The sequence below is a fragment of the Miscanthus floridulus genome, chromosome 6 (assembly GCF_019320115.1).
Source record: "Miscanthus floridulus cultivar M001 chromosome 6, ASM1932011v1, whole genome shotgun sequence".
In the NCBI taxonomy this organism is placed as follows: Eukaryota; Viridiplantae; Streptophyta; class Magnoliopsida; order Poales; family Poaceae; genus Miscanthus; species Miscanthus floridulus.
This window is the reverse complement of record NC_089585.1, coordinates 20849382-20870131: the sequence shown is the minus strand read 5'-3', so window position 1 is coordinate 20870131 and position 20750 is coordinate 20849382. Positions and strand designations below refer to the sequence as shown.

At 45.1% G+C, this 20750-nt stretch overlaps 2 protein-coding genes and 1 long non-coding RNA gene across 3 annotated transcripts; 2 read left to right on the top strand and 1 right to left on the bottom strand.

The window, feature by feature from the left end:
- The first annotated feature begins 411 nt into the window (after window positions 1–411).
- LOC136457809 (uncharacterized) lies at window positions 412–4240 on the top strand. Its single transcript, XM_066457813.1, has 5 exons — window positions 412–620; window positions 1140–1357; window positions 3015–3228; window positions 3338–3423; window positions 3566–4240. The coding sequence occupies exons 1-5, from the start codon at window positions 504–506 to the stop codon at window positions 3912–3914; spliced, it is 984 nt and encodes a 327-aa protein (XP_066313910.1). The 5' UTR covers window positions 412–503; the 3' UTR covers window positions 3915–4240.
- Window positions 4241–4568: 328 nt separating this feature from the next.
- Window positions 4569–9350, bottom strand: LOC136457808 (uncharacterized). Its single transcript, XR_010759815.1, has 5 exons — window positions 9142–9350; window positions 7002–7206; window positions 5974–6867; window positions 5559–5720; window positions 4569–5107 (listed from the first exon to the last, which is right to left on the bottom strand). It is a non-coding gene; the product is annotated as an uncharacterized lncRNA (long non-coding RNA).
- An 8330-nt stretch (window positions 9351–17680) lies between these two features.
- LOC136457807 (putative glutamine amidotransferase GAT1_2.1) lies at window positions 17681–20355 on the top strand. The gene is made up of 3 exons (XM_066457812.1): window positions 17681–17899; window positions 18062–19035; window positions 19164–20355. The coding sequence occupies exons 1-3, from the start codon at window positions 17806–17808 to the stop codon at window positions 19422–19424; spliced, it is 1329 nt and encodes a 442-aa protein (XP_066313909.1). The 5' UTR covers window positions 17681–17805; the 3' UTR covers window positions 19425–20355.
- Window positions 20356–20750: the final 395 nt, after the last annotated feature.

The window sequence follows — 20750 nt, the reverse complement described above, 5'->3', positions numbered from 1 at the left end:
AAATCAGCTAACGATATTTTTAGTCATGGCTTATCAGCCAAGTGAACAGGGTGTGAGTGGTGACAAAAGGTGCTGAGAGCTGACGAGTGGGCCCGTTGTTACGTTGCGCATAAACTAAGCCCACGGGCCACACGGCCACGGAGCGCACCGCCCATGGTCTGCTCCACCGCCCAGATTCAGGCCGGTCCAATTCCAACCCGTCCCGCGCTGCCAGCCTCATCCGCGCCGTCCACGTATCCTCCCGCCTCGACACGCGCCGCCATCCCGCGCGCTCGGGCAGGTTGAATTTTTTTTCTCGCTCATCAGGCTCCAGCGCAGGCGCGCCACTTTTGGAAGCCACTGGCCATATTAATAGCAAAGATTAGCTGTGTCAACTCGTCATTGAACTGCTCTGAAACCACCCTGTAAACATCTAACATCCACCACCACGAGGAGAAGGAGAGATCCCTTGCGAACCTCGATTTCCAAGCGCGAGTGGAACTGCGGAAGGAAGAGATCGGGAGATGGCGGCAGGTTCTGGCCGAAGGTTCACCGCCGGCGATGCTCCGGCGGGACGGTGCAACCTGGAGCGGTTCCTCGAGGCCACCACGCCCGTGGTTGCGTCCAGCTGCTCCTCCAAGGTAATGGCAGATACGGTTTTCATTTGGTCTGGCTTCGTTGATTCAACCAGTATGTTCTTGAGATCGATATGCCTTCATGCTTCATGTGTGAGATAGTAATAGCCTTCTTTGCTTTCTAGTTGAAAAGATCGCAGAAATATTTTTTCTTTTCACAAAAGCAGGGAAATGTAGCAATAGAATCACAAAACAGAGCATTGGTAGTCTTTTCTATAACTCACGGAAATATAATAAGCTTTTAGGAAATTTAGCTCATACTTTCAGTTTCAGTAGTTGAAAACTACATTCCTTGTTCTCTGAATTGGCATGCACAGTCTGAAACTCTGAATCACACCTTCTGAACAGAGAGAGGTTCTTTCCCAGCCTCTGTTCTGAATCTCAGAGGTGCCATTCAGGCTGTTGGTGTCATTTCAGAAGTTATTTGCCTGCTTCTTTTGTTATATTGTATTTGGACTTCTTTTGTTATATTGTATTTGGATTGGGATTCTGGAGCACGCGATTGAAGTTTGGCCCTGATTACAGGAGACCGTGAATGGTTGGGGGCAATCAGATGCAGATGACTCGTTGCCATTCTTCACTCTGAGCGACCTCTGGGATTCATTCAAGGAGTGCAGCGCGTACGGCACTGCTGTACCCCTTGTTCTGAACAGTTGCAGTGATGGCGTTGTTCAGTACTACGTCCCTTACTTATCTGCAATCCAGCTTTATGGAGGATTCAGGAGGCACATCGGCCCTTTGAGGTAATACACAATTATTCTTGTTAAGATCGCCACATTTTGATTTTGCACACATCACAAAGCTCTCGTTACAAACATGTTCTGGACAACAAGAAGTAAGCTGGAAGCTGAAGCAATTGGTAGAATTATTTCTTACAACAAGTTCAGAGTCAATTCAATAGTCTGAAGTGGTCAATTGGTAGAGTTATTCTGATTCTTATAATAAATTTAGAGTCAATTCAATAGGCTGAAAGTGCTGAACAGTGCGTTAAGTCAAAATCTAGATTAAAGTTACTGAAAAGTCGCTCGTGGGCAACACGTAGATTTGCCAGCACGCTGATTCAGAGAACATACCGTTCCTCCCTAAAGGAAACACTTACATGCAGTTTATCTGCTTATTAAGTCACCAATGTTTCAAGAAAAGGAAAAAGTCTACTTAACCCCCCTACCTTTCATACTTGGTCTACTTCACCTCCCAACTATGAAACCGTCTGTTTTACCCCCCGGGCGGTTTTCAGCGGCGGGCTTGCTACAGTAATAGCGGGGGCCTGCTACAGTACCGGTGTTTTGAACTTTTTTATTTATTTTCGGTGAATTTTTGAAAAATCTAATTTTATTGGACTCCACATGAGTAGATCTACACAGTGAATATATAATACGGTATGCTTTAGTACAAATTTTTTTTGTAGCTTTAGATTAATTGGAAAATCCAATTTTGTCTGTAATTAATTAGAATTTATCTATAACTAAGTTATACATAGTCCAATGAGTACGAAATTTTTACTATAGTTCAAGCATACAATAATTAGCGTACCATAAAAATTTCACCACAATTGGACCATAGAAGCTGCAGCTATGAATTATTCCAATTAATTACAGACAAAATTAGATTTTCTAATTAATCTAAGGCTACAAAAAAAATTTGTACTAAAGTATACCGTATTATATATTCACTGTGTAGATCTATTCATGTGGAGTCCAATAAAATTAGATTTTTTATTTTATGATTTTTCTATGGTTTACTATGATTTTTCAAAAATTCACCGAAAACAAAAAAAAAAAAGAAAATTCAAAACACCGGCACCGTAGCAGCCCGTGTTACTGTAGCAAACACGATTCTACTGTAGCAAAATCGCTGAAAACCGCCCAGGGTAAAATAGACGTTTTAGAAAGTTCAGAGGGTAAAACAGACGGTTTCATAGTTGGAGGGTGAAATAGACCAAGTATGAAAGGTAGGGGGTTAAGTAGACTTTTTCCTTCAAGAAAAGGGAGCACAAAGACAAACCAGTCTTGAATGCTCATCTACCTAGCGAGTAAAATAGTGAACGTTGACCTAGAGGTTACAATCAAAGTACACGCGTTAGCTAATTTTAGAAGCTTCACTACATGCAAAGACTATGTTGTGATTCATTGATTCCTCGTTTTAGCAGTAAAGTTGAGCTGTCTTCAGAAACAATTTTGGACTGCTCAAACTTAGAGGTTCATTCATTTTATTTCTTCTGAATGTGTCAGTATGCTCACGAAACTTCTCTGACACGTACACATACACACTTACCAAAACCTACGACACCCGTAGAACATGACACAGCTGTACGACGATGTGCCTTTTTGGGGTCACGGAATCATGGTTGGCAACTAACCCTGCTGCTGTTGCTGAAATTGATGTGCAACGCCAACGCAGGACGGGTGCAGAGGAGAGCGACAGCGACGTGGAGCGCGAGACGAGCTCCAGCACGAACACGTTCTCCGCCCAGGAGGCGAGCGAGAGCAGCACCAGCAGCGGCAGCGAAGCTTCCAGCGACGAAGGCGAACCAGGAAGCTGGTGCCAGGAGCGGCTCCTCTTCGAGTTCCTGGAATCCGAGCCCCCTTACCAACGTGAGCCGCTGGCTGATAAGGCACGTCTTCTGACAGAGACCTCGTCCATCACTCACACACCAGGCTCAGTAGTCACTTCTGCTTGTCCGAATGTCTGTCTGACGAAGTGGGTTTACATGCTCGGTGCAGATTTGTAGCCTCGCCCAGCGGTTTCCGGAGCTCAAGACTCTCAGGAGCTGCGATCTGTCGCCGGCGAGCTGGATCTCCGTTGCATGGTATGGCGGTACTAGATCACTCTGCACTAATAAGATACTTGCCCCTTGGCTTCTTGTTCAAGTTCTTGATGTAGAATGGTTGCTCAGAATTCAGAAACCGATCTGCTGCTGACAGCAGCTTGCATTGCGCGCGTCATTTCAGGTACCCGATCTACCGGATCCTGACGGGGCCGACGCTGCGCGACCTGGACGCCTGCTTCCTCACCTACCACTCCCTGTCCACGCAGTCCGCAGGTGCGGGCAACAGCAGCCCCAAACCGACGGCGGCGACCGCCACCACACGTAGTGCGCCCGTGACGGCGATGTGGCTCCCGACGTTCGCGATGGCGTCGTACAAGGTGAAGGCCGCGGCGTGGACTCCGGGCTGGCGCGACCGGCAGATGGCCGCGTCCCTCGCGCAGGCCGCCGACGCCTGGCTCAGGCTCCTGCGCGCGGACCACCCCGACCACCGCTTCTTCGCCGCCCGGCGGGCTCCCACCAGGAGATGGTGATCATTCAGTGTAGATAGAGTTGGCCTGTGAGACCGGCTGTTTAGTCACATGCACAACTGTTACCATGCAACCTTTTGCTCTCTCTTTGGCATGTCTGAAGGTAGTTGTCCTCAAAAAACGTCTGAGGTAGTTAGGGTTCGCTAGTTCATCCTGTCGTTTCAATGTTTTTTTTGGTTGTATCCGTCAAGTTCTCGGAAAAAAAGTGTATCAGAAAACGTATGATAGGTGTAGAGAAATACACTACAACACACTTGACCTTCAGCGACAATCGGCTTTTGTCGTTGAAGGCTAAATTTATGTCAAGTTATGGATTTTGCGACGTGAGCGCGACGAATTCCCATTTGTCACCTATCTGACATGTCTTTGGTGACGAAAACAAGTTTTTTCGTCTCTAAATTTTTTACGATACTGCTTTGTCACAAAATTTGCAACACTTGCGTATTGTCATTGCTTTAGGAAGAATTGTCGCTATCAAGTGCCATGATGCCACGTAGCAAGATATTGTGACGAATTTTATTGTCATAATTCATTAAAAGGCCTATAGGCTCATCAATATAGGTTGTTCCCATAGACCAAAAAGAACTGATCATATCAACACAAGCAAACACATAATGTACTGATGGATACAAGTAAATACATAATATAATATAGGTCACAAATTGATCATATCATTCAGCAATTAATTAAAGTTCAAACTCACCCACCAAAGTTACAGCAGCAGGCCACAATACATGTTTCAGTGAACATATCCAGTGACAACAATAGCAGGCCACAATACTAGTTTTGTTCATAGACCACAATACATCTCACAGATCATATGATGCCTGACCAAAATTATAGCAGCCACAAGTTCCAAAGTTTATAGGCCGCACAGTACTTCTCAAATGTCGCAAAACAATGCATCGAGCAGCATGGTTCAAAAGTTAGAGCTACTAATACTAGGTGTAAACAACCAACAACCAAACCAAGTTCAACCATCTCTAGGACCTGGCATTTGATGAAGGACATGGTTTCTTGTGATGCCTTTTTTATATTTTCGATCTCCTCAGCCTCTTTTGCCCTTGCCATTTCTGACTCTTTCTTTAAAGTCTCCATTGCCATTTCTGATTCTTTCTTCATGGCTTCGAACTCATGCCTAATGTCTTCTTTTGATTTTTTTTTTCAATTTCAAGCTCAGCCTGAAGCTGTTACACCTGTGCATAAATACCATAAATATGTTGGTGTCTTTACTATGAAATAAATTATCTATTATTCTCTTAGAAGCAATAACCACTCAAGGCAGCAAGGCAAAATATTTGTTTACCGGATATTATTATGTGCAAACTGAACAACTAAGTACAAGTAGGTTCAAATTGAGTTTACTATTTCATGTGCAGGACAACTAGGTACAAGTTGATTTAAACTGAACAACTAGGTATTTATTCCTAAGTCAAATGCAATGCCCAACTAAGAGAAAACAATTCATGTGCAAGAGCAGGACAACTAGGTACTAGAATCAAACTGAACAATTAGGTATTTATTCCTAAATCACAACTAGGTATATATCTTGATGAGGCACAAATCTAGTCTATGTCTTGATGAAGCAGAAATCTGTACAGAAAATAACTTTAGAGCATGCATGGTAGGGACTTGATGTACTTGTACCTTTGAGGAAGTGCCACCTTTAGAGCTATTGTTGGAGTTTGGTTGAATTCCTGCAACTTGAAGAAATGTAGTTGATTTCACAACTTCAGAAACAACATGTTTCACTGACTTTGGTTGCTCTTCATCTTGTACTGGTTCAGCCATGATCGTTTCCATATCAGCCTAGCAAAAAAAAATTACAATAGAGACTTAAATCTTGTGTGCAGTTTATTTTTTTCAGTTGCATGTCCTATAGCAAAGAAGAAAACAATATGCAACATATACGCAAAACTATGGGAACGGAACATAACTACTACGTAACATGATGCACATCTAAATAGAACTGTGTATGAAGTATGAACTGTTTTATACATGTCACACAAAGCTATTTTTTCATATGTACATGTAGCAGAGAAGAAAAGGAAATCTCACTCACAATAGCTTTCTTGATAGGCTCACTGGATCCTTTGTTCTTGCTGCAGTGGAAGTCCTTGAAAAGATCAAGCGCAGTAGGTTCTACATCTTTGTATTTCTCTTGTCTCTAAATTATTTGCAAAGAATTACAAACAACTAGGCTGATACAAAAATCAATATATATTAGTCTACCCCAACTTGCTTGGGACTGAAAGACTATGTTGTTGTTGTTGTATCCATTACTGATCATTGGTTGTTAAGTTTCTTACCACGACATAGGCTTGTGCAATGTAACACCGAGATCCTATACAATGCAGCAACTGTACTTTCTCTCAATTTTGTTGGTTTTTCAAGCACCTTTCCAAATTAGATTGGCTGCTTAAAACTGTGTTGTTTCTTTAATTAATTTTAAGCTATCCCAAAATGAGTATTTGTAGTATCTAAGGCTAAAATGCAAACTGTTAAGAGCTGCTTGTATGTGGGTTATGAATATGAATAAATGAGAATAAAGAAAAACTATTTAGAAGTATCACTAAATTTAGAAGGCAGTAAATTTATGACAATGACATATACATATTTAGCATTGCAAATTGCAAATAACAAAAAGTGATTTGTTTGCACAAGATAGATACAGTCACTTGTCTTCATCTGTAATGTCAACCAAGTCCTGTTGCAGGAAGGGATCACTATCAGAAATCAACACATCATGTGTGGGTGTGGCATTTGGCAGGCCTAAGTTGATCACTTGTTGTGGGTGTGGACGTGAAACCAAGGCTAGATCTCTTGTTTTCTGCCTAGTGACTCTGTTAGGCACATCTTGTTCCTGAGGTGCCACCACTCTCTTAGATGCTTTTGTTCCTCTAACAGAGGTGTTCCTAGACATTGTTGGATTCTTTGTATGTGCAGCATTAGCAACCTGCAAAGCCTCATTAGGCAAAAAAAACAAGCAGAATTGGCACCAAATTTGCTAAATAGCATACTGACGTATAATAAGAAACAATAAAGGACAAACAAACATATGCTTAGAAGACTTGGTATCTTGCTAATTACCTCCTCATCTTCACAGTCCTCACTCTCCTGACCACTCTCCTGACCTGTATACAACAATCCAGAAACTTTATGGTCTTCACCCTTTCTCTTCACAGATGTATTGTTCACTATGGGCACTAATGTCTTATACCAAGCCTCTCCAGCTCTCGGTTGTTTTTCATTATTTATTCATTCCTTGAACGCTCATATTCAGTAATAGGCACCTCTGTAAAAATCATTTGAGAATAGTTAGAAGGTTGGAATTTAATGAGATTATATGCCTCTGTAAAACCCAAAAGCCTACATAAATGTTGCATGTTTAATTAACTTTTCATATTAGACACTGCAAGTTGTATAGCAAGGATCACTTGCTGCATGCACAAAAAGATGTTCTTACATGAGAAGTTTTGCAAGATTAAACATCCAGCAAATATAAACCCAAAGGAGAATTTAGTTAACCTAGCTACCTAATCATTCATCTATTTAAAGGCTATTACATATCAGTACAAATTCAACCACATAAACAATTTTTAAAGGCTCAAAAATAACTCATCCTCCTGCAAACAGCAGAAACCAAGAGTTATTGTTCTCTATTTTTATTTGGACAGAACATGACTGCATCTGTTTCTCTTAAACCAAGAGACCCAATATTGTCAACAAATGAGAAATCGAACCATAAGGATATTTCAAGTCTAGTGTAAGTCTGCACTTAGATGCATGACATAAATAGTACTCGGAATGCAGCTTTGCTTTAACAGGTTCTCTATATCAACAGGCTGAAAATTTAGCCAATCAGAATGCAGCTTTGCTTTGCTTTTCCATGAAAGAAGTGCAGGTTCTTTTTTTCAGATTGATAGCAATGCACACCAAGTTCAGACTAATAGCAATGTACACCAAGTTTAGACTGATAGGATACACTGAACCTTCACATGAAAAGGCATGAAATCTTTTTTTCCATGACATACACAGATGCAACTGACGTTTCATGGTCTGTACAGATGCCAACCATCATGTCTTAGGTATAAAAAAATTGACAAGGTAGGCATCAACATTCATGGCACCCATGCATATAACACATAGTGGTGATATTCAGTAGCTCCTACGCCACCTCTCTCTTTTCTACTGGGCATGGGTACTACATTGCTTGACCAAATTAACAGCACACTGTGATTCAGTTTAGTTGACACTATCAACGCGTGCATAGTGAATGAGGGAGTTCACACTCGACCAAAAAACAACATTCAGTTTAGTTGACTCTATCAATAGGATACAATATTCTGCAAAAATGAAGGAGTTCAAACATTCCCGGACAAAGAATAGAACTAGGAATTTAACAGAACATTTAGAGAAGTCTGCTAGCACCTCAAAAACCATTTACAGAAGCTTAACTGATCTACAAGTGGATAATGCTAAAACAGAGAGACAAAACTTCTGATTTGCAAGTATGAACACACATAAAAGTGACATGGAACATTGATTTTGTAAGGTCATTGACATTAGAAAAAAGTTCAGACCCAATTCACTAGCAGGAAAAAAAAGTTGACATTCAATTCGTTTGATCAGTTTTCCATTCTTTTGCCATCTGACCAAAATCAATGTTCCATTCTCTAACCATCTAAATTGATGGAAGCAATTGACCAAAATGCTACCGACTATAAGCACTAAAAAAGCAAGCAGCAGGCATCAACTACAATCTATGTATTCTTCCTTCTCTCTACTCTCCTCTCCATGAGCACAGCAACCATTGAGGCACTAGATGAACAGGAACATGAATAGGAGCTAGAATCTGTCTATCAGCAACTCCACACACCTCATCCCCTACCGAAAAACTGAAATCCCACTCCTCCCCATTAGCTCCATGTCACCACATGGTGGGCTGGCAGCCCCCCTCCCCATGGGCCACCCCTGCGAGTGCTGCTCCTCCTCCCATGCTGGAATCGGTTGCTCCCTGCTCGCTTCTACTGCACGCTGCCAAGCAGGGGCTGTCCGGCAGGCCACACCGTCAGCAGTGGCAGGGGCAAGCTGCAACCCCGCACTCCCGCAGGGGCAGCCGGCAGCCTCTGCAGCCGTGCAGGGGTGCCGCGCAGGCAGGGCCTGCCTATACACCTCCCCTAGCCTCAAATCCAGATCCATGGTGAGATGGGTATGGTAGAGAAATTACCTATGAAGTTTCGAGTCCCTGAGGGCTTCCTTCCTCTTCCTGGAGCCATGCCGGTCTTGCGGCGGGGAAGGGACTTGGCGCAGGGAAGCAAAGGCGACGGAAGGGAATGAGGAGCAGGATGCGGCGGTAGAAAGATGGGGCGACGGCTGGAATGAGGAGGACATGGTCAGGGTAACACGTGCAATATATGTGTGAAACATTTTACTCTACTGTCCTTCGAACTGTATGCACCATATTTACATTCCCCTTCGTTCACTAGATATATTTGGTATTTTATCTCAAAAGACTTCACAGGAACAAATGGGTAAGCCAAAAAAAATCTGCTGGAGTACGTGCGCTTATGGAAAGAGTGGCGTGCAGGGCCAAAAAGAGTGGTGCGCTGGGTGGTTGATGTTTTTTTTGCTCCGGTTTGATTCACGCTGCTTTCCCCTTTTTCTCTATTTTGGTGACTTCTTTTTTACCCCTTTCTCTATTTTTTAAGTAACAATCACAACAAGCAGGAGTAGGTTTACTTGGCCCAAAACAAATTGTGATTGGCGTTTTTATAAGTGAATTCAAATATGTATTAACTAAATTCTGCACAACGAATTTATGACGATAGAAAACTGTCATATGCGAAAACATAAATCTCAATGGCAATAGAAAGTTTATCGTTGACAACAAATGAACTCTACAACAAATCTAATTCATCAAAACAATTCTATGTACCAGCTTACGACAATATTTAATGTTATTCTCTTGGTTTGCGACGTTTTCTTTGACAATTCTTTTATCGTCGCAAAAATGTAGGTCATGACATGTTGTGACAATTTCTAGAGAAAACGTCGTAAATGAACGACGAATTCTTCTTTTGTCACGAGAAAAACGTTACAAAAGGCTAGATTTGTTGCAGTGATACAGTGGCATCATGTCCGTTCGTACAGTGTTCACATGGGAAAAAATGACTTGTCTTTCGTGCACTTGCGTGAGTAGTGGTGCTGCTCGAGGTGAGCCGATCGAGCGACAGGTAGCCGCGGCGGATAGGAGCCTTCTCGTGCGTGCACGTGCGGCGCGTGCCGGTGAGCGTGTCATGAGTGAATTACTAGTAGGCCGGTGCAGCTGTATTGAGCTGTGCTTGTTGTTGAGTAATGGCCTAATGGCGTCACCGGTGACGACGCGCCCTCTACTACAGGAGTACAGTTGCAAATGGCCTTTCATGCATCTTCTCGGGCAGCCGGTCTTGCGCCCGCTATCTAGGTCCAGTTTAGTTCCTTCTAAAATGTCAAATTTTTCAAGATTTTCCGTCATATCGAATTTTTGGACGCATGTATGAAGTATTAAATATAAATAAAAAATAAAACTAATTACACAGTTTAGATGAAATCCACGAGACGAATCTTTTAAGCCTAATTAGACTATAATTAGATATTAATTGTCAAATAACAACGAAAATACTACAGTGTCATTTTGCCAAAAATTTCGGCATCTAAACAGGCCCCTAGTACATGTGAGTTGTGAGGTACGATGAGTTGTGCACTGCTACTTCTACAGCAGTTGGACGTTTTTGGTAGCCGACTCAGAATGCCTGCTGAACCTTTGTTCCAGAACTTCTTTTCATTCATTTGAACGCGGCACATTTGTCCTGTGCCGCAGTCCCAGTAGCATACATGAATATCCTTGGCGAAGACAGCTTCAGTTTTGAGAAATCTACTGGTCTTCCCTTCTCTTAAAAAAAAGACCAAAACGAATTTACACTCCATGACGATTTTATTCGGACGTGCCAAGATTATTACTTGTTACTCCCTCCATCTAAAAAAAAGATGCAAATATACAAGAGCGCTATATATGTTAAAGTATGTAGAATTTGACTAAATTTATTTAAAAATATTCAGCGTACTAAATAGATAATAATAGATTTTTCATGAGACATATTTTGATAATATATTTATCCGATGTCATAAATATTAATATTTAATTTGTATATTTGATAAAAACTTTAGATACTTTATTCGTATAACTAGATTTTTTTTTGGATGGAGGTAGTACAAGCTACAGCAGTAGCAAAATCATAGGCGTATCATAGGATATACTACCCCAGTGTATATATATCATGCACCAAAAATGCGGTAGATGAATTCTCAAAAAAAAAAAATGCGGTACATGAGCACCAAACCTCTGGTAAGGGCAGTGGCGAAGCTAGGATAAATAGTCGTCGGGGTCAATATTCACACTACTAAGTGCTAATTCATAGGTTACAATGTAATATAATATTATGTTATCAAATTGATAAGGTTTCTCTCTACGGCTATGATCCTTCATCTTGTGAAAGCAAACTATCACAACGTTAATTGGAACTGTGGCTAGAAATACGGGTTCTACAAAGCATATAATACAAACATTCATAAATTCATCTTCAATATAACTTCTCAGTATAGTCTTCACAATTTTCATTGCTGAAAAAACACTCTTAACCAATGGAGTGGTGTGCGGTGATAGGAAGAACTAGTACTGAGAAGCCGAAAGACCAAAGGAAAAGCTAATGTTTTTTTTACCAACCATCAACCTGGCAAGATGTGATTGCCTATCAAATTAGCCACGTATAGACAAATAGTATACTAAATTAAAGCTGATGCATACTAATGCACGGCCATGCCTATATTGTTAAAAGTCGCCTAGATACCTGGCATCTGGTTGAATAAAAGAGCACGTTCTTTACTGCTACTGAAGAAGCAACACAATGTAGTAACTGTTTTTTGAGTTCAAATTGTATAGCTGAAAAAAAATAAAACCCTAAAACCTCACTGTTCATACTTTATCGTTAATTACCAATTGAAGATTGGGTATCAAAACTTACATCAGCTCCTCCAGGTGCTTGAGACACATGAGATGAGTAGAGAACTTCTCTCTAGAGGCCGCTGCCAAGTCGTCACTCGTTAGGCACTCAGGCTCATCACTGGGATTCCGTACGGCGGCCGCCAGGAATCCAATCGGCAATCGCCGCCACGAGGATTTGCGCTGGGATTCCGTCTGGCGGCCAGCCAGGCACCCTATCGGCAATCACCGCCACGAGGATTTGCGCTGTGAGAAGATGAGAATCGCGAAGTCGGAAGGGCGACCAGCGACAGCCTGTAGCGGCGGCCGGAGGAAAGGGCAAGGAAAGTACGTATGCACGTATTGGCTTCTGGGCTGCTCTAATGGGTTGGAAAGCCGAGGAGATGGACTTTCGGTGGTGTAGCCTGCTGGGCTGCCAATCTACCGGGGTCTGATATATTTTTTATTGGGGTCTTTGCCGGTAAAAAATACCTGGGTATAAAGAGCGACGGAAGCCCGTCGGGGTCGGCCGACCCCAATGAGTTCACGTAGCTTCGCAAGGGTCGTTTAAGAAATCTCTTTCTTTAATGAATATATGCCCCCAGTTGTTTATATTTAATCTGTACGAAAAGAAGCCATGGATGAGTGCAAGCTCGGAAGAATTGAACGGGAGTAGTAGTGGAGTATGATCCGCATTTGAAGCGTCCTAGGAGGACCTCCCCTAGATGGCAACCGGCCGATGCGCGGCGGGGGCGGCACGCCCAGAAGCAGGCCAGACACTACCTTCTCTCGGACAAGGGCTACGTGCACCGTGCAGGAAGACTGCACTGCACTAGCAAGTCCACCGCTTTCTTGGAGCCGGGAGGGACCCTGGGCGGCATTGCGGCAGGCTGCCCCAGCCCCCATGGCCTGTTAACCCTGTCGGAAACGGAGCCAGTGGACGATGATGCCTGCTCTCGCTGCCCCGCCCATCACCAAACACCACACTGGCCTGTGTCCTGTGGCCTCTCACTCGATCGCGCGGGGCCGCGGCAACAAGTCAACAGCCAAAGGTGCGGGCTCCGGGCTCCGGCCATGCGTCCGCCATGCACTGATGCACGTAGATGTGCGCGCAGCTGGCCGTGTGGTGGCACCTAGAGCTCTCCATCGGCATGGGAACACATGCAACCTACGGTACCGTCGCTACCGGAAACCTTATTTTACCGAGGGCAAAAATCTTTACCGAGTGTATTTTATCGAATACACAACAAAGAAAGTCGTTGCCGCGTGCTATCAGAAAAACACTCGGTAAATATAATTACACTCGGCAAAAGAGCCAAAAAATACTCGGCAAAGCCTGGCACTCGGCAACCCAGAAAAAACACACTCGGCAAAGAAATATGATTGCCGAATGTAATTATTTGGCACTCGGCAAAGAAATAAATTTGCCGAGTGCCGTGATCTGACACTCAACAAACTTAGCTTTGCCGAGTGTCCTAGATTTGACACTCGACAAACTGGGCACCTTATAAAAGTCACCCGGCCACCGCCCCCTCCCTCCCACCCTCCCCTCCCTCTCCCGGCGCCGCCCCCTCCCCTCCCCTGGAGCGCCGCAGCCCGGAGGTCCCTGCAGCCGGCCTGCGCGCGAGGCGGAGCGGCGGCGCTCGCTCGTGGCAGCCAGAGCACGAGGCGGAGCTGCTCTCGCCCGCGGCAGCCTACGCACGCTGCCCCCCCTCCCCTAGAGCGCTGCAGCCCGGAGGTCCCTGCAGCCGCCCTGCGCGCGAGGTGGAGCGGCGGCGCTCGCTCGTGGCGGCCAGAGCGCGAGGCGGAGCTGCTCTCGCCCGCGGCAGCCTACGCACGAGGCGGAGCAGTGGCTCTCGCCCCACGGTGGCCGTACGCTTGCTGGCGTCGCGCGCTAGCCCGTGGCAACCGGCCACCACCGCCGCCGTGCGCTCGAGCGAGGAAGCCAACGCGCGGTCGACTGAGGAAGTCGTCCCCACGCTCACCCACAAGACCACCGCTGTTGGCGCGCTTGCCCGCGGCCACAGCCGCAACGCCGCTTGAGCCTCCTCTACCTGGCTGTTGTCGAGAGCTGTGCTGATTGCACGCCACTGTGGCATGGTGTCGGCAGTGGCGGCGTGGTGGTGGCGGTGGGTTCGAAATATTTTTTGTCGAGCGTCAGTTTAGCACTCGGCAACGTCTTTGCCGAGTGCTCTACAAAAAATACTCGGCAAATACAGCTTTATCGAGCTTTTTTTTACCAAGTGCCGTTTGCCGAGTATAATACTCGACAAACGATTTGCTAAGTGTTTTTTTGCCTTCACCGTGTGCCGTGGGCACACAGCAAACCTATGAATTCCGGTAGTGCGTGTGTCGTCAAGCTAAGGCCTCAAGCAAGATGTAACGTCGACTTCGTCAGTTACGTACGCACTAGTGCTACACATGAATCATCTGTGGAAGCTGCAGCAGGGTCATGTAATTGGATGGCGGTCGCCGTCCATCCATAATAATCCGCATGGCGGTATTAGTTAGCTGGACGGTCTCATTCTAATCACATTTGTGTGTATCGTGTTACATGCTTTCATATAGGAGTAGCATATATATGCGCGACAAAATACATTTGGCAAATACTAATAAACTAACCATACCCGTCGTCCCGTCCTTTGTTCCTTTCTTTAAGCGGGAATGGAAAGCTAAGGGCATTGTTTGATATCATGAGCTAACTGTTAATAGCTAGCTTTAGTTTAAATTAGCTCTAGTGCATCCAAACAAGAAGGCTAACATGTGGGTTAATTTTTTAGCTAAAGTTTTCAACTAGTTGTTAGCCAACTAGCTAGACAACCATAGCTAATTTGGGTTAACTTTTAACCCAACTAATAACTAGCCATGTATACCCAACATGACCTAAGTTGCATTCTGATAAATAAAGGTTGTGTATGGTTTCAACGCCCTGTTTGGACCATTAACCGCTAACAACAGTTAGCTAGCTAATACTATTAACTGCTATTAACTAGTGAGATAATTGTTAGTTTGGTTAACTAACAATTAGCTAAACTATTAGCTGGGTCGTTTAGCTCTAAAGGAGATAATTATTAGCAGCTAACTGTTAGCTGCTCGGATCCAAACAGGATCGTAGATAGCTAATCGATCACTCCTCCATTAGGTTGTTTCAAAATTATAGGTCACTTTAAATTTGTCCTGAATCAAAATTGTCTTATTTGTTCAAGTTTTTTTTAGCATGATTGTTCAAGTTTTTAGGGAAAAAAAGGTAACGGATGGGCATGGCTTATATTCTCCAACTATGAAAACTTATTAGGTCCTAGCAAATCAACAGTCTTGACCACTTTCTACTGAACATAGGAGCATTATCTATCAGGGGAATTGGGGAAAGAACGCCGACGGATTATCCGGAAGAACACTCAATACGTCTACAGTACTCCACAATGCATACGTATGTCGATGCAGCTTCTCTTTTTAGAAGAAAACATGCAGACCGGATCAGGATTTCGGCACTGTAAAATATGCTTGAAATCTGCAACTAATAAATGAGTAGTGTGGTCGTGCTACTTGAGTTGAGTCGAGTTGGCAAGGCGATTAAAGAGGAAGGCAACAAGAGATGGGCTGAGCATTGACGCATGCATGCGCGCTGCCTGCGACACATCAGCAGTTTGTCACTGGCCGTATCAGGCTCCCCTGGATAACCACCGAGCACAAGTCAGCACCACCCGCAGTGTCCAGTCCACATCAACTACTCACAAACAGGTTTCTCAAAGCGAGTAGCACACATGTTTCTTGCTAATCACATGCATTATGCATATGCATATTATTATCCTGTGATTTGAACCTCCAATCAAGTTGGGATGCAGATGAGTCCGGTCCACATCTTACAGATTTCAGATGTTGATTTTTGTCAAAAAAAAATCACTTAAACAACATGCCTAGCCCGTCGAGATCATCATGCATGTCCAAGCAGCGAGTATGAAGCATATGCGTATTGCTATTAAGCATATGAGCATATTGCACTTGGACCTCAGTCCCCATCTATTAGCGATCTTTGCTGTCCAGGAGCTAGCTAGTAGGTACCACCGTGTCAAGACTCGCTTAATACAAGAAGTCTGTTTTTTTTTTTCTTCAAAATCAAGCTGAAGCAAGTAGGACATATGCTTCCTTCCCTAGCATATACTTCTTGTCCTTTGACCCTCCAACCTCCATTAACTTGAAAATGCCGTGCTTAAAAGAAAACATTATCATCACAATGGAATTGAAAATTTATTTGTGCTGATAAGATTAGTGAACTGGACTAGTGTGTGCAGATGAGACTTGTTACTACTTTGTTAGCTTTGCTAACGTGTTTATTGTGGTTCTAACAGAATAGGTGCTTTGTGGACCAGACAACTAAACAAGTCAACAACGCGGGTGTTTGTACGGAGAATTGATTCTTTTACGTATTTCTTTATTGTAGAGTTTTGCAATGGGATCCGAACAGAGCCTTAACTCTGAATAATGCCAACAGGCAAGTGTTGAGCCTATTTTTTTCAAACGGGTTGAGTTGTCTGCTCATTTTTAGTTTCAAAATTAATTAAACAAATAATTCGAGCCAACTCATTTTTAGGCTTGGTCATCTTTGTCAAACTTGGCCCTAAAACAGACACAAGCCTGACCATATTTGGTCACGTAATAATCGGTATAATAGAAGGTACAACAAGTACATGGGAAAGAAATCTTTTCTTTCAAGTTGAACAAATAATCTATGTCATGAAATCCACTTAGCTATGCCTACCAATTTTGCAAGTACTCCAATTATGCTCTCTAAAATTCCTAAAAATCTCTTCATCAAGGTTCTAATCGGCTAGCCTTTTCTTTTAGCTTCTATATAGCGAAAGTTTTGGATTCCCCCAGCTCCCCTCTTCATTTGCTACCATAATTCAAGGTTCTTCCATCTAATGTGACAATTTACATGTGATAGGTGGTCCCTTGAGCTATATATAGCAACACAAGAGATGAACAGTATATCATGAGAAAAATTCCAATAACTCCATCCTTCACTTTTTTCCACTCGTTGGATAAACATACATCATGAAGCAAGGCAGTACTTCCTCCATTCTCTTTTATAAGGCACACAGATACATCAAAATTTAAACTTCACAATCTATGACTAATAATTTAGCTAATAATTTTTATTTATTATAATATAAACTTAATACGATTATATTTGTAATAAACATATTATTCAATTATTATAAATTTATAAATACATAATAATTAAAATAAAATAAATAGGTGGTCGGAGTATAATTTGGGAGATCATATTATGTCAACCTGTGGCTTATAAAGAGAATGGAAGCAGTAGTATAGTAGTATATTTCGCCAAAAAGAAGCATATATATAGATAAAGCGTATATCCACTTCCATCTATGCTTCTGCTTCTGCTTATGCGGTTCTGCCAGATTGGCATCCAGCTAGCATTCAGCCTGGTTTTGAGTTTTGACGACATGTAGGCACACGGAGTATATATTTTGAGGGGAGGTAGCAATATTGCAGTTGCCCCCTTTGACCTTGGGCAGAGCTGACCAGACCCCTGTGTAACGCGGCGCCCAGACGGGGCTGCCTGCCGAGTTGGATTGCGCACGTCGCCATGAATTAGGAAACGTTCGGCTCGGAGTCGATTTCGTGATAAGGCTGATCTCGGCCACCTAAACACCCTTGATCGCCTTCTATAAATATCGCCACCCTTCTTCCTTCCCTCTCACCAAATCCAACAAACCAATAAGAACTCTCTCTCTCTCTCTTCTCCACATACAAAGGGACGATCGGAAGTAGCAGCCCACAGCTCATTAATCTCGCTAGGCTAGCTAACCACAAGAAAGATCGGGATTGCTTTCAGAGGCGCCGGCCATGTCTTCCTCCCCAGACCTCTCCCGCGTCCTCCCCCGCGTGCTCATCGTCTCGCGCCGCACTGTTCGCAAGAACAAGTTCGTCGACTTCGTCGGTGAGTTTTCCTTTCCTATCACGGAGACGGAGAGGTTTCGTCATTAATTTAGCCTTGTATAGTAGAACAAATGGTCATGGGTTTCGTTGGACGGTACTTGTATGCAACTGACGACGCCCCTGCATGGCGCATGCGTGCGCTGTTTGTCTGTGTCCTCATCAGGTGAGTACCACCTGGACCTCATCGTGGGCTACGGCGCGGTGCCGGTGATCGTGCCGCGCGTGGCGGGGGTGCACGCGCTGCTGGACTCGTTCGAGCCCATCCACGGCGTGCTCCTCTGCGAGGGCGAGGACATCGACCCGTCCCTCTACGACTCCGCCGAAGCCGGCACCGACGGCTCGCTCTCGCCGGAGCAGCTGGAGGCCGTGCGGCGCCTGCACCCGAGCGACGCGGCCATCGACCACGAAAAGGACTCGATCGAGCTCCGCCTCGCGCGCCGCTGCCTGGAGCGCAACATCCCCTACCTGGGCATCTGCCGCGGCTCGCAGGTGCTCAACGTCGCCTGCGGCGGCTCGCTGTACCAGGACGTGGAGCACGAGCTGGTCGGGCCCGACACCGTCCAGCACATCAACTACGGCGACTACGACGGGCACCGGCACCCGGTGCGCGTGCTACCGGGCACGCCGCTGCACGAGTGGTTCGCGGGCGATCTCCTCGCCGGCGGCGACGACGGCGCGCAGCAGCAGCTGATGGTAAACAGCTACCACCACCAGGGCGTGCGGCGCCTGGCGCAGCGGTTCGCGCCCATGGCGTTCGCGCCGGACGGGCTCGTCGAGGCGTTCTACGACCCGGACACGTACAGCCCCGGCGACGGCAGGTTCATCATGGGCCTCCAGTTCCACCCGGAGCGCATGCGCAAGCCCGGCGGCTCCGGCGACGAGTTCGACTACCCCGGCTGCGCCAGGGCCTACCAGGAGTTCGTCCGCGCCGTCGTCGCGTACCAGGAGAAGACGGCGGTTCCGCACTTGCCCCGTGGCGCCCCTGTCCCTGCACCGCCGAAGCTGAGCAAGGAGATGGAGAGGCGGCGCAAGGTCATCTCCCGCAGTTTCTCGCTCGCCAAGGACATGTACCTCTCCGGCGGTCGCATCAAGCCGGCGGAGCAGCGCGACCTCGACGCCGGCGCCGAGTTCCTCGAGGTACGGTAAATCGGTAATACGTCGGTCGAGCCACTCAAATTTGCTTGCGCTCGCACCAGGCAAAGCCAAGTCCGAACGGTACGCGTTGCTAACACTGCTGACACCTGTGTGGACGTTCGTGCGTGCAGTCGAACACGGCGTCGCTGAGCGTGCAGCAGGAGAAGCGGCTGAAGCAGATGGGCGCCACGGTGCGGAACGCGTCGGGGTACCTCAACAGCCTCAAGGTGAGCGGCGTGCGAGAGGCGGCGGCGCGGGCGCTCATGGCGGAGATGACCGTCAACCAGCTCTCCGACCTCGCCGCCTTCTACGGGACGATGGGCAAGATCTGCTCCGAGGTGCTCGACACCAAGCTGCAGGCTTTGCATGTCAACGTGAATCTGCACGAATGAAGACTGAGCGTGCAGTGTATCCACCCATGTCGGTGTCTCAACTCCTGCTTGCCAGTAGCAGCATTCTGAATTCCTGATGTTACAGGGGTGCTGATAAATCAATTGTCGTTAAGGCAAGTGGCTATTTGGTTATTACTTCGCGATGCTGTTCAAGAAGTGCTGCGGTTTCTCTGGGTCCCGCTTGTTCGACTTCGCGTCTATGTGCAATGCACCGATCGGGTTCGAGACTTGAGCTCATCTCCTGTACTGATACAGGCATGACGGACGACGAGCAGCCGAGGTGACGAACTGTGAATATACACTAGCGGATGGCGCGCGCAAGGTGCGCGCGAGAGTAAAGGATCTTAGATTGCTTCATGGTGGCGACAATAACATGTAACATCAGTATGGTGATTTGGAACACGACAGCTGTAATGGTGGCAAGTATGATAGTGCTTATAGATTGAAGTACCATGTAGCAGGCATAGCTATATATACAGAATATTACATGGCTAGCAGGTTTGCCAGATGGCAGATTTCAGTGCATATAGAAAAGCATTACAGAGTGCTGCGTAGTGATATCATACAAGATTAGTACGATGTGCACTGCATGCTCTGTCAGATGCAGTATCCAAAAGCATGATAGAGCGTTGAGTAGAAATATTATACAAGGTTAGGAGGCAGTGGGCTGCGGTCTCTGTTGGGCTTCGACATGGATGCAAGGATGATCCGAACTTCCAGCTGCGGTCAGATTCCCAGCCATGTTCATCGTCGTCGGAGATGTCCAGCGAGGAATCTGTATGGATGTCTGGAGAGTGTTTTTGATATCACTAATGGGTTTGCTAAATAATGATAACTGAGGATGAGGAAGAAACAATTGGAACCAACCAAGCTGAGAAGATGAGGACGAAGCAAGAAAGAGATAGGAGTGGTACCTGAAATTTTGGCTGAGGCCCCGTTTAGATCCAAATTTTTTTAAAATTTGGCTACTGTAGCACTTTCGTTTGTATTTGACAATTAGTGTCTAATTATAGACTAATTAGGTTCAAAAGTTTCGTCTCGCGATTTCTCACCCAACTATGCAATTAGTTTTTTTTCGTCTACATTTAGTACTCTATGCATGTGTCGCAATGTGACGGATACTGCGCAAAATTTTTTAAAATCTAAACAGGCCCCGACAAAGAAAGGCTTAAAAGACAGTCTAGGGACCCGTTTTTTTTGTCCTAACATAGAGAAAACTGAATTAATTGTACATAGATGATGCAAGCACAACACCTAGGAAATTTGAACTCCTATAGCAAAATAATCTTTATGGGTTCTCGCTAAGTCGGCAATTTTTCCCAGATC

What these genes read in the sequence shown, in the direction of transcription:
- LOC136457809 (XM_066457813.1), top strand. Translation starts at nt 504, where the DNA reads ATGGCGGCAGGTTCTGGCCGAAGGTTCACCGCCGGCGATGCTCCGGCG. An exon ending in AGGCACATCGGCCCTTTGAG is followed by an intron (nt 1,358 to 3,014) that starts GTAATACACAAT and finishes ACGCCAACGCAG; the next exon opens with GACGGGTGCAGAGGAGAGCG. An exon ending in AGCTGGATCTCCGTTGCATG is followed by an intron (nt 3,424 to 3,565) that starts GTATGGCGGTAC and finishes GCGTCATTTCAG; the next exon opens with GTACCCGATCTACCGGATCC.
- LOC136457807 (XM_066457812.1), top strand. Translation starts at nt 17,806, where the DNA reads ATGTCTTCCTCCCCAGACCTCTCCCGCGTCCTCCCCCGCGTGCTCATC. An exon ending in CAAGTTCGTCGACTTCGTCG is followed by an intron (nt 17,900 to 18,061) that starts GTGAGTTTTCCT and finishes TGTCCTCATCAG; the next exon opens with GTGAGTACCACCTGGACCTC. An exon ending in CCGGCGCCGAGTTCCTCGAG is followed by an intron (nt 19,036 to 19,163) that starts GTACGGTAAATC and finishes TCGTGCGTGCAG; the next exon opens with TCGAACACGGCGTCGCTGAG.